The sequence below is a fragment of the Nansenia antarctica genome (assembly GCF_963989245.1).
Source record: "Nansenia antarctica genome assembly, chromosome: 3".
Classification (NCBI taxonomy): domain Eukaryota; kingdom Metazoa; phylum Chordata; class Actinopteri; order Argentiniformes; family Microstomatidae; genus Nansenia; species Nansenia antarctica.
This window is the reverse complement of record NC_137688.1, coordinates 33,227,407-33,239,480: the sequence shown is the minus strand read 5'-3', so window position 1 is coordinate 33,239,480 and position 12,074 is coordinate 33,227,407. Positions and strand designations below refer to the sequence as shown.

Genomic DNA, 12,074 nt, shown 5'->3' with positions numbered 1-12,074 from the left:
TGTGTGTGTGTGTGTGTGTGTGTGTGGCTGTCTGTCTGTGTGCATGCCCGTGTGTGTGTATCTTTCTGTGTCTCTGTGTGTGTGTGTGTGTGTGTGTGTGTGTGTGTGCGTGTGTGTGTGTGTGTGTGTGTGTGTGTGTGTGTGTGTGTCTCTCTCTCTGTGTGTGTGTGTAGATCCTGATCGAGCTGGAGACGGCCCTGCTGGACGACCAGGCCCACTGGTACAAGCTGCAGAGCCACGACGTTTCGTCCCTGCCCCTGCCCCACCCCTCCCCCTACCCCCAGAGGAGGCTGCTGCCTGGGGACAGCCCTGCCCGGAGGCTGCAGAGTAGGGCTCACACACACACACACACACACACACACACAGGCATGCACGCAGGCACAACCACACACAGAGACACACACATACACACAGACAAAGGCACACACAGGCACACACACAGGCACACACACACGGACACACACACTACTCACTTGGTCACACACTTACTGGTTTAATTCTTTAGTAAATCTAATTCCCGGTCTCCCTCGAAAGGAGATTGGCTACATTAGGGATGCATATCTGGCTTATCTTTCAATCACATTTATGTTTACCGTTTTTGGAAAAACACCTTTTTCATATGCTAATATCTCTCTCTATATAGATAGATAGATAGATAGATAGATAGATATAGATATATTGCTATTGTTTTATGTGTTATTGAAGATACCTGTGTTTCCTCCCCCCTTACCGCCGTGTGTGTGCAGATAAAGGGCTGTATTATACCTCAGGTCAGTGGCACGGTGGTGTGTGTGGTGACCTGACCCCCTGGTGACCCCTTGGTGACCCCTGGGAGCTTCTGTAGTGTGTTTCTGACTGCTGCTTCCTCCACCTCTGTCCTCCTGACGCGGTCACCCCGCACACCTCCTCTCCCTGACCCAGGACAGCTAGCGTGCTATCACTGGTTAGCTAACCGTTAGCCTCACTGGCTATTCGGTTATTAGCACACCACCATTAACCTTTCTGGTTACTATGTGCTAATGCTAGCTTTCCAAGGCTAACCTCTGTTGTTACTAGCGTGCTAATGCTAGCTTTCCACGGTTTACCTCTGTTGTTACTAGTGTGCTAATGCTAGCTTTCCAAGGCTATCCTTGTTACTAGTGTGCTAATGCTAGCTTTCCAAGGTTTACCTCTGTTGTTTACTAGCGTGCTAATGCTAATCCCTGTGGACACAGTAGTAACTGGACCAGCTGGTGTTTAGCACCCTGCTTCCCCTGTCATAGATACTCAGGTGTCCTCCCTCAGATGAGTGGCTTGTTTACAGTGTCTGGCTCCAAGCCCCTCCTCCCCACAGCAGACCCCTACAGTGCTGCTGTACCAAGGGAGGCTGGCAGAGGTAGAAATCAGAGGATGGGCTCATTGTAATGCATGGAATGGAATGAGGGAATGGTATCAAACACACATGTATTACAATGAGGCCATCCTCCGATTTCTACCTCCGCCAGCCTCCCCTGTACTGTACATAGGCTCCTGCTGTTCTGGTGGTGTTGTGTAAGGCTGTTGACATGACTGGGTGGCCTCATTCACACGACAGGGCTGAGCCTGACTGTACTGGGCTGGTCTGAGTTGAACTGGGCTGGTCTGAGTTGAACTGGGCTGGTCTGAGTTGAACTGGACTGGTCTGTGTTGAACTGGGCTGGTCTGGGTTGAACTGGACTGGTCTGGGTTGAACTGGGCTGGTCTGAGTTGAACTGGACTGGTCTGGGTTGAACTGGGTTGGTCTGAGTTGAACTGGGCTGGTCTGGGTTGAACTGGGCTGGTCTGAGTTGAACTGGGCTGGTTTGGGTTGAACTGGGCTGGTCTGAGTTGAACTGGGCTGGTCTGGGTTGAACTGGGCTGGTCTGAGTTGAACTGGGCTGGCCTGGTTAAGTATTCCACCATTGTTTCTGAAAGAGGGCTGGAAATGACTAGCCCAGTCCGGGTCAGCCAGTATGGTCTAGGTTGGGCCCAGTATGGTCTAGGTTGGGCGCAGTATGGTGTGTGTTACACATTTAGGATTTTTTTAGGACATTCTGTGCTTCAACAAAACATTTTCTTTTAAAAGAAAGCAAAAAAGTATTGAATTTATTTTCTAAACCTTCCCTGGTGATATGTGTTGCCATGTAGGCCAGGTCCATGTTGCCATGTAGGCCAGGTCCTGCCCGCGCTAGAGCTAGCCCACGCTGCCCTCAGGGAACCACTGAGAGAGCAGGATCAGAGTGGAACAACTCTCGTCTGACTGTATTTTAACGCAGTATGAGAGCGTTATAGAAGTAAACACAGACCTGTTTTTTTCCCGCTATGATGCAGGTGAAATGGTGATAGTTGGAGACAGTAAGCATGATGGATTGACCAGAAACACACATGAACATGGGTTCTGGATGAACTTTAACCTTTAACAGGAAGCAGGGGTCACGCCCCTCTGCTGTGAGGGGGAAGGTGTGTCTGTGTAGCCCAGGTGACCTCTGACCCTTGTTGACCCCCAGCTGACCCCCAGCTAGATTACTAAGCAGGTGTTAGTGCTGGTGTCACGACACAGGAGATCGTTATCCTCTCTCTCTCTCTCCTTTCCTCCCCTCACCCCTCTCTCTCTCTCTCTCTCCTTTCCTCCCTTCACCCCTCTCTCTCTCTCTTTATCTCTCTCTCACCGTTTTTCTCTCTCTCCCACTCTCACCCTATCTCTCACCTGCTCTCACCCTCTCTCTCTCTCTCTCTCTCTCTAGGATCCCAGAGAATCAGTGACAATGAGTTTTCTGAGTTCGACTGTGAGGACGGGATTGGAGTCATATCAGGTAACCATGACAACGGCAACCGCACCAAACGGGTTCAGACCAGATCAGGTGCAGCTTGATGTGGATGATGTCACAGTAGAAGGTTGTTTTGAATCAGGGTTTAGTTCCCATAGCAGCTGACCAATCACACTGCAGGAGAAATCATACTGACCACATTATTTTCTTGTAGTCAAAAACATATTCATATTACTTTACCTACTATACCTATACTATACTATAGCTGACTATATGTTTATTTATTTACTGTACATGTCAACTATAGCTGACTATATGTTATTTACCTACTGTACATGTCAACTATAGCTGACTATATGTTTATTTACCTACTGTACATGTCAACTATAGCTGACTATATGTTTATTTACCTACTTCCTACTACCTACAGCACTTTGAGCTGCAAGGTTTGCAGGAAAAGCACTATACAAATAAAAAGTTATTATTATTATTATTATTATTATTATTATTATTATTATATACACGTTACCTAAAGCTGACAGTATGTTCCCTGGGGTCTCCAGACTACAGGCAGAACGGCAGGGACTTCCAGAGCTCCACCCTGTCGGTCCCGGAGCAGGTCTTGGCGTCCAGCCACCTCTCCCGCTCCGACATGGTCCGGTCGCGGGCACGCTCCCCCAGCGTACCCCCTCCACAGAGGTACCCCCACCCCCCACACACTCTGTGTGTGTGTGTGTGCGTGTGTGTGTGTGTGTGTGTGTGTGTTGGTGACTGTGTTCTGGTGTTCCCCTCAGTCGGAGTTTGGACCACGGCGTTCGGGGCGGTCCATCCTACGGTCAGACCCACCGCCTGTCTGAAGACCACTACTCCCCTGACAGGTACACACACACACACACACACACACCCTGACAGGTAGACACACACACACACACACACACACACACACCCTGACAGGTAAACAACCTCACACATACACACACACACACACACACCCTCTGACAGGTAAATAACCTCACACACACAAACACACTTAGCCTCCTAGCCACCTAGGCTCCTAGCCTGACTGCTTGGCCAGTCAGTCTCATGCTTGTGAGATACTAGGTGTTATATAGAGATAGGTGTTATATAGAGATAGGTGTTATATAGAGATAGGCCACCACTGCTCTGGAGAAGCTTTCCTGGATGGATGGATGGATGGATGGATGGATAAGTGTTTATACTTTTGATAGTGGAATCACCTTGCCTTTGATGTTCATATGTGTGTCTCTGACATCTACAATAAGTTCAATAATAATGATAAATGTGTGTGTATACTGTGTCCTGTGTGTGTGTGTGTGCATGTGTGTGTATGCGTGCGTGCGTGCGTGTGTGTGTGTGTGTGTGTGTGTGTGTGTGTATGCGTGCATGCGTGTGTGAGTGTGAATGTGTGTGTGAGTGTGTGTGCGTGTGCTCCTCACACCTGTGTCCCTGCATGTGCCTGCAGCGGCAGACTAGAATGTGATGATGACTGTCGTTGATCCTAACACACTTTTCACACACAGTAGAATGTGACCAGCTTGTTGTTGGTGTGTGTTGTGATGGTGTGTACCGTGTTTGATGTGTTGGGTTGATGTTGGTTGCTGTACATCCATGTATACAGTGTTCTCCTCCCCCACCAGTGAGCTCTGACTGCTCTCTACTGTAAACACCGTCCCCGCTGACCCATACTACTGCTGCTGCTATGCTACATGTTACACGGTCTGGTCAATCGGTCTGCAAGTCGGCATCCGATTTAATGTTCAGACTTTTATTTCGAATGTAAATACATTTCAGCATCGTTGAAAATCAATGACACACATCACTAGACAACTAACACAGCTTGTTTTGTGAGCCTGCTAACAATGTAAAGTAGTGTTCTAGTTAACTAGGTAGCAGTGGGGATTACTCACCGAATCCATTGCGTTGCAGTATTTTGGCTCGACTAGCGAGTGTGTGTTGTGATTCTCAACAACGTTGAAACGTCGCTCCGTGTTTCAAAAGAAAAGTCTGAACATTTTGATTGGTTGCCGACGTGCGGACCAAAAGACTAGAACGTGTCACATGTGTACCAGGGGAGGCTGGTGGAGGTAGGAATCGGAGGACACAGTTCTCATTCCGTAACCGTGCGTTACAGTGATGCCGTCCTCCGATTCCTACCTCCACTAGCCTCTCTCCCCTGGTTCTGGCTGAAGGGAGGTTAAAGGTCGAGGGCAGGGTCGTCCCGAGGATCCCACCTAGCCTCTAGCATCCGGGCACCCTGACCCCTTGATCTCTGACCTCTGTGGTGCTTCCATAGCAACATGTACCCCATGTACCGAGAGGACGCGGTCCGACTGCTGCGCACCGCCAAGATGTCTAGAACCTTCTCTGACGGAGCGTACACTGGTCTGGACAGGTACACACACACACACACAGCTGATGTTAGTGGTCTAGTGTGTATGATGAAGGGATGGTGAGGACTAGGAGAGAGAGATACAGAGGGTGAGAGAGAGATTGAGGGAAAGAGACAGAGAGGGGGGAGAGAGAGAGAGAGAGAGACACAGAGAGAGACAAAGACAGAGAGAGAGAGAGAGAGAGAGAGAGAGTGTGTGTGTGTGTGTGTGTGTGTGTGTGCGTGTGTGTGTGTGTGTATGTGTGTGTATGTGTGTGTGCTGTGAGGACTCTTCCATGATGGGTGAGGAGGGATGGTTGTTATGATGACGAGGCACATCTGTCCGCCAGAGAGGCAGTGACACACACACACGCACATACACACACACACACACACATACACACACACACACACACACATACACACACACACACACACACACACACACACACACACACACACACACACACAGAGACATAGCAGACATGTTTTATTACACTGGGGGAATCACTCACACACACACACACACACACACACACACACTTATTTATAAAACAAGGTACCAATGAGTTCATGTACAACATCAATCTTTCAGAGAAATCAGATATTCCACATCTGGATGCTGGACTGTCTATGAAGGGACCTCTGTGTCATAGTCCCTAACTGTCTGGTAGGGCTAGGGCTAGGGTTGGGATTAGGGTTAAAGTTAGGGTTTTATGGGGTCTCTAACTCCCTGTGTGTGTGTGTGTGTGTGTGTGTGTGTGTGTGTGTGTGTGTGTGTGTGTGTGTGGTTTTAACCAGGAGGATGGGGAGGAAAGCGATGTCTGTCACCTACAACGACTGCTTTGAGCCTCCTGAGAGGTAACGACACAGGCGCTAGCATAGAAACACAGGCGCTAGCATAGAAACACAGGCGCGAGCATAGAAACAGCATCAACTAGAAATAGAATAGAATAGAACTGTGACTGGTGAATAGTCTACTAGCTGGTAGTGTGGTGGTGTGTGTAGCATGTTCTGTAGCAGACCAGACTGAGACCAGACTGAGACCAGACTGAGACCAGACTGAGTGACCAGATAATAATAACAATAATAATAATAACCTTTATTTGTATAGCACTTTTCCTGCAAACGTTGCAGCTTAAAGTGCTTTAATCATTATGTAATCATAATTTAATCATTTAGTTAAGGCAATATTAAAAAGAGGGGTTTTTAGTCTTGACTTGAAAACATTTGCTGAGGTTGCATCCCTAATGTAAACTGGCAGTGCATTCCACAATTTGGGTGCACCAAATCTCTTATTTTGTACATAATCTGTGGTACACAGAGAAAACCAGCGTCAGAAGACCTGAGAGTTCTATTGGGCTGATATGCTAGCAAAAGGTCTTTCAGATATTCTGGTGCTGTGCCAGTGAGAGCTTTATAAACAAGCAGAAGGATCTTGAAATCTATTCTGAACTTAACACGAAGCCAGTGTAGAGTCTCTAAAATAGGAGTTGTATGAGCTCTTCTGCACAGCTCTAGTACCCTGGGTGACCAGATGCATTGTTTCATAATCCCTTTCTCGTGTTTTATGTGTGTCTCTCCTCCTCTTCAAAGATATTACAATGGTCCTAGTAACCATATTCCATGGACCAATCAAGTCATGAACGGTGTCTCTGACGACTTTGGGTAAGAGAGTAGACCTCCTAGGCTGTAGTATTCACTGTAGTATTCACTGTAGTATGTAGGACACGTGCTGTAGAAGCTAGATGAGCAGTGTGTGTGTGTGTGTGTGGTCGACCGGTTTGCTCAAATGATTTGTTATTAAGCATTGAGCTATCATAAAGTCTGTAATGGCTGATAAACATTGGACATTTACCAATGTCTTCCCTATTGACAGAAGTCTGTATACGACTGACTGAGGCCACTACAGTCAGTATCAGTGTTAAACCAGTTTAATGTATTTTCAAACCAGTTTAAACCAGTTTAAATGTTAACATCAACTTAGAGGTTGGTTTCCACAGTAGGACAGGAGGTCTCAGGATACAGGCTGAGACGTCCACACACTGACAGTATACCCCTAGTATACCCCCTCCCCTGGTGTTCTACCTCCTCCAGTCTCCCTTGGTGTTCTACCTCTCCCAGCCTCCCCTGGTGTTCTACCTCCCCCAGCCTCCCCTGGTGTTCTACCTCCCCCAGCCTCCCCTGGTGTTCTACCTCCCCCAGCCTCCCCTGGTGTTCTACCTCCCCCAGCCTCCCCTGGTGTTCTACCTCCCCCAGCATCCCCTGGTGTTCTACCTCCCCTAGCCTCCCCTAGTGTTCTACCTCCCCCAGCCTCCCCTGGTGTTCTACCTCCCCTAGCCTCCCCTGGTGTTCTACCTCCCCTAGCCTCCCCTGGTGTTCTACCTCCCCTAGCCTCCCCTGGTGTTCTACCTCCCCCAGCCTCCCCTGGTGTTCTACCTTCCCCCAGCCTAACCTGGTGTTCTACCTCCCCCAGCCTCCCCTGGTGGGTGTGCGAGTCAGGAGCAGTAAACGAGAGTGCGTTGTCCGTGTGTTGTTATTCTTGTTCTCCCGCGAAGGGAGGACCACATCCCCGACTTCCCGGCCGAGCCCGAGGCCTTGGAGGAGGACGCGCTGAGGTAAACAGACAGGCTGTGGAGGGAGCGTAGCGGAGAGAGACGGTTAACTGTAGCAGTTCTGTGGTGCTGTAGTATCGTTTAGAGTTAGAGTGTCGTCGGTGTTGGGGGTTCGAACGCAGGTCTCCCATCCCACGGCGGAAGACCCAAGCGTCTACCGTTATGCCGACAGGACGTCCTCGGGGGTGGACCGTTGAGTTGGCACGTCTCAGGCAGGGCTACCTACGTCACCACGGCGTCCACCAGGCCGTCTCTAGCCGACGCCTCCTCAGACGCGAGGCTGCTTTAGGCGGTGCGGTGAAGGGCGGTTCTGTTTACCAGGTTCTCACTGGTGGTCACACACACACTGGTGGTCACACACACACTGGTGGTCACACACCCACTGGTGGTCACACACTGGTGGTCACACACACACTGGTGGCAGTTGAGGCGACACTTCAACTACTATTATGATACAAGATGGAAGTCGAGAGGGATTCTCTTAACCCTTTCTCCATCCAGGGTAGGAAAGGAGTCTCTCTCTTTCTCTCACTCTCACTCTCTCTCTCTCTCTCTCTCACTCACTTTCTCTCACTCTCTCTCTCTCTCTCTCACTCACTTTCTATCTCTCTCTCTCTCTCTCTTTCTCGCACTCTCTCTCTCTCTCTCTCTCTCTCTCTCCCTCTCACTTTCTATCTCTCTCTCTCTCTCTCTCTCTCTCTCTCTCTCTCTGTGTGTCCAGGTCAGGAGAGAGCCTCCTCTCTCTGTGTGTGTCGACCCCAGCTCAACCTCTTCCTTCCACAGCCTCCTGAACCAAGGCCAAGTCACCTGACCCAAGGAGACCCGTCTTTGTTTGTGTCGCTGGGTCAGACAGACCCGTCTTTGTTTGTGTCGCTGGGTCAGACAGACCCGTCTCCTTCCAGATGTGCGTTGTGTGTCCTAGGTTGTGTGTCCTAGGTTGTGTGTCCTGGGTTGTGTGTCCTAGGTTGTGTATCCTAGGTTGTGTGTCCTAGGTTGCCTTTCACGGTTGTTTTTCTCTCCTAGTGTCAGAGAGAGAGAGAGAGCGTCATCATCTCCGTTCAAATGTCTCAGCGTTTGTCTGACTAACGTTCGCAGGTGTTAAAGACACAACCGACTCGTGGGTTTGGAACCCGGGGTACTCCTGCGCTTCGTAACGTGTTAGTGTTAGCCCAGTGAGCTGAAGCCCTGAAGCTGAGCAGGGGGGTTTTTGTGGCTAACGTCTTCTAGGTCCAGCCGGGGCATGGACAGACACGACTACTACCACCGGTCGCGGTCAGCCGACCAGCGCGCCATGGCGGACCGGCCCGTCTACACGCGCTCTCGCTCCACCGAGCGCTACGACTCTGACGCCTACATGAGGTCAATGCCGTCCCTCCCCTCTGGAAGATCCGCCCCTCCCTCACCTGCCTTAACGAGGTGATCCTGACCAATCACAACCAGCCCCACCCGCCTCTCCGACTAACCCCCCCCCCCCCAACCCCCACTCTCCCCTCCCTCCTTCCTATCCTCACAACAACCCTCCCCCCTTTCCCTCCCTCTCTCGTTTCGCTGAGTCACATTTTATTTGGTCTCCATGGTGACAGTGGCGTGACTGTTGTCTGCATCAGTAGACTAGCTGAATAACGATGCTAGATACTAACCTCTTGATTTGTTCTGTTTTCTTTTTTAGACACACTATTTATATCTTGAGTGGATATAATGGTGTGGACCTAACCATGGTTGTTTTATGCTTGTTTGTCTGGTTTTGTATTACTTCCAAAATATTTACATTTCTTTTTTCTTTTTTTAACAGCATCCTCTTTTGGTTTGACTGTTCTGCTGGTTGTTTTGTGGTTTATCTGTGGGGTCTTAGAGAGTGTTTGACTGCACACACACACACACACACACACTCTACTGTCTAAGTGAGTGTGTGAACGCACACACACACTCTCGGACCCTCTGCTTGTTGATCTTTTCTTGCAGCTAAACCAATCAGCAGCGAGCGCTGCTCATCGTTTATGTTCTAAACCAATCAGCAGCAAGCACTGCTCATCGTTTATGTTCTAAACCAATCAGCAGCCAGCGCTGCTTGTTTCTGTTCCACACTTCATACTGCCTTTCAGACATGGGAATGGGCTTTCAGACATAATATATACTGTCTAATATAGTAGACCGTTTTATTCTGATATGTGATGGTCTATTGGGTAAAAATGGGCCAAATACAAAGTTCTGATTTATTGAACCCAATCTGTATTGATGATGCACAGTTGTCGAAGGGTCTTGAATCTACAAGGGAAGAAAAACCACCAAAAAACCACCAACAACAACAACATACCATTTACATCAGAAATACCGATTTGGTTACAAAAACCAGGACTTACCCTATAAGCTTCTGTTTCATGCTGCTATCACACTCTCTACTGATGAGCAGCCATGTGCCACACACGTGCTGTATGAAACAACAACGACCCACCACAACTCTGTTCTCCATATACCCGTGTCTGTCTGTCAGCTGACGTTAGGACAAGCCCATTCAGTGTTTCTAAAGGTACGATGAAGGGTGTGATACTTCCTGTGAGTTTAGACCATGTGCCATTTTTTGCCTCACTAAAAGGCCCATGATCCTCCTACATATTTACTCATCGGAACGCATGAGAAATATGTAGACGCTTAACCCTGTAGTGACTTTATGCTTGGTTTTAATTTTTCCCCTTCAAGACATAACAATGTACTTTTGTGATGATATTTGTACAGTTCAACACAATATATATATATATATATATGTATATATATGTTGCTTATATATTGTTTATATATTGTACCATCTACCTACCAGGAAGAATTGCGTCCTAGCCTGCCCTGTGTCTGTCCTGTGTGGAGGCGTGTCCTCCTGGGGCCCTCCCATACGATGGGCCAGTGTCTAACGACAGTTAGCGTAGCCCCTCCCACACAGACGTAGCCCCTCCCACTCAGACATAGCCCCTCCCACACAGACATAGCCCCTCCCACACAGACGTAGCCCCTTCCACACAGACATAGCCCCTTCCACACAGACATAGCCCCTCCCACACAGACAGCCCCTCCCACACAGACGTAGCCCCTCCCACACAGATATAGCCCCTCCCACACAGACATAGCCCCACCACACAGACATAGCCCCACCACACCAACGTAGACCCTCCCACACAGACATAACCACACCAACGTAGACCCTCCCACACAGACATAGCCCCACCACAGACATAGCCCCACCACACCAACGTAGACCCTCCCACACAGACATAGCCCCACCACAGACATAGCCCCTCCCACACAGACATAACCCCTCCCACACAGACGTAGCCCCTCCCACACAGACATAGCCCCTCCCACACAGACATAGCCCCCTCCCACACAGACGTAGCCCCTCCCACACAGACATAGCCCCTCCCACACAGACAGCCCCACCACACCGACGTAGACCCTCCCACACAGACGTAGCCCCTCCCACACAGACAAAGCCCCTCCCACACAGACATAGCCCCTCCCACACAGACGTAGCCCCTCCCACACAGATGTAGCCCCTCCCACACAGACATAGCCCCACCACACCAACGTAGACCCTCCCACACAGACATAGCCCCTCCCACATGGTTGTAGCTCCGGCGACAGCGGGTCAGCTTTGCCGTGGCGACGGCCAGGACTAACCCTTCTCTGTCCCACAGGGCCAGCCCCCGCTCGGTCCAGACCAGCCCCACCGGCACGCCCTCCTCCAGCCGCAGAGCACGACAGCTCCCTGTCGTCCCTCCCAAGGGGCCGCTGGACAGAAGTGAGTCACTGCGTTTATCACGTTTATCACCGTTCATCTCTGTCAGAGATATCTGTAGAGAAATCATATTATTTTAAACGTGTTTGTATTCACTTACTTTCTGCATAAAAAAGTATTAAAAGGTCGCTGTATTTTGGGATTTTAGTATAGTGAACTAGGACATTTTTCAGATGTTTCCTTCCATGTCTTATCAGGGGAGGCTGGTGGAGGTAGAAATCGGAGAACAGGCTCATTGTAATGCATGGAATGGAATGAGGAATGGTGTCATTTGATTTTATTCATGCATTACAATTAGCCCGTCCCCATTTCCAACTCCACCAGCCCTCCCCTGCATGTCATTCAGATGCAGACATTGTGGTATAACATCCTAGCTTGGTTCTCTCTCTTATCACCCAGAAGACGCAGAGGAGATGATTGAGCCTTATCAAGGTGTGTGATCTGTTGGTTTGGTCTGTAGCTCCTGTGATCTGTTGGTCTGGTCTGTTGTAGCTCCTGAGGCCTCATAAGGCTGTTCCTGT

General features: G+C 49.5%; 1 protein-coding gene across 1 annotated transcript in view; it reads left to right on the top strand.

Moving 5' to 3' along the window:
• Window positions 1–12,074, top strand: part of rims2b (regulating synaptic membrane exocytosis 2b) — a gene marked incomplete at both ends in the record, with an annotated part of 93,800 nt that overhangs the window by 65,734 nt on the left and 15,992 nt on the right. Inside the window, 8 exons of the mRNA XM_080527182.1 lie at window positions 174–327; window positions 2,742–2,810; window positions 3,329–3,464; window positions 3,560–3,643; window positions 5,080–5,178; window positions 7,713–7,772; window positions 8,997–9,185; window positions 11,453–11,556. Coding sequence (XP_080383308.1) covers window positions 174–327; window positions 2,742–2,810; window positions 3,329–3,464; window positions 3,560–3,643; window positions 5,080–5,178; window positions 7,713–7,772; window positions 8,997–9,185; window positions 11,453–11,556 — 895 coding nt within the window. The remainder of the gene's footprint in view (window positions 1–173; window positions 328–2,741; window positions 2,811–3,328; window positions 3,465–3,559; window positions 3,644–5,079; window positions 5,179–7,712; window positions 7,773–8,996; window positions 9,186–11,452; window positions 11,557–12,074) is intronic.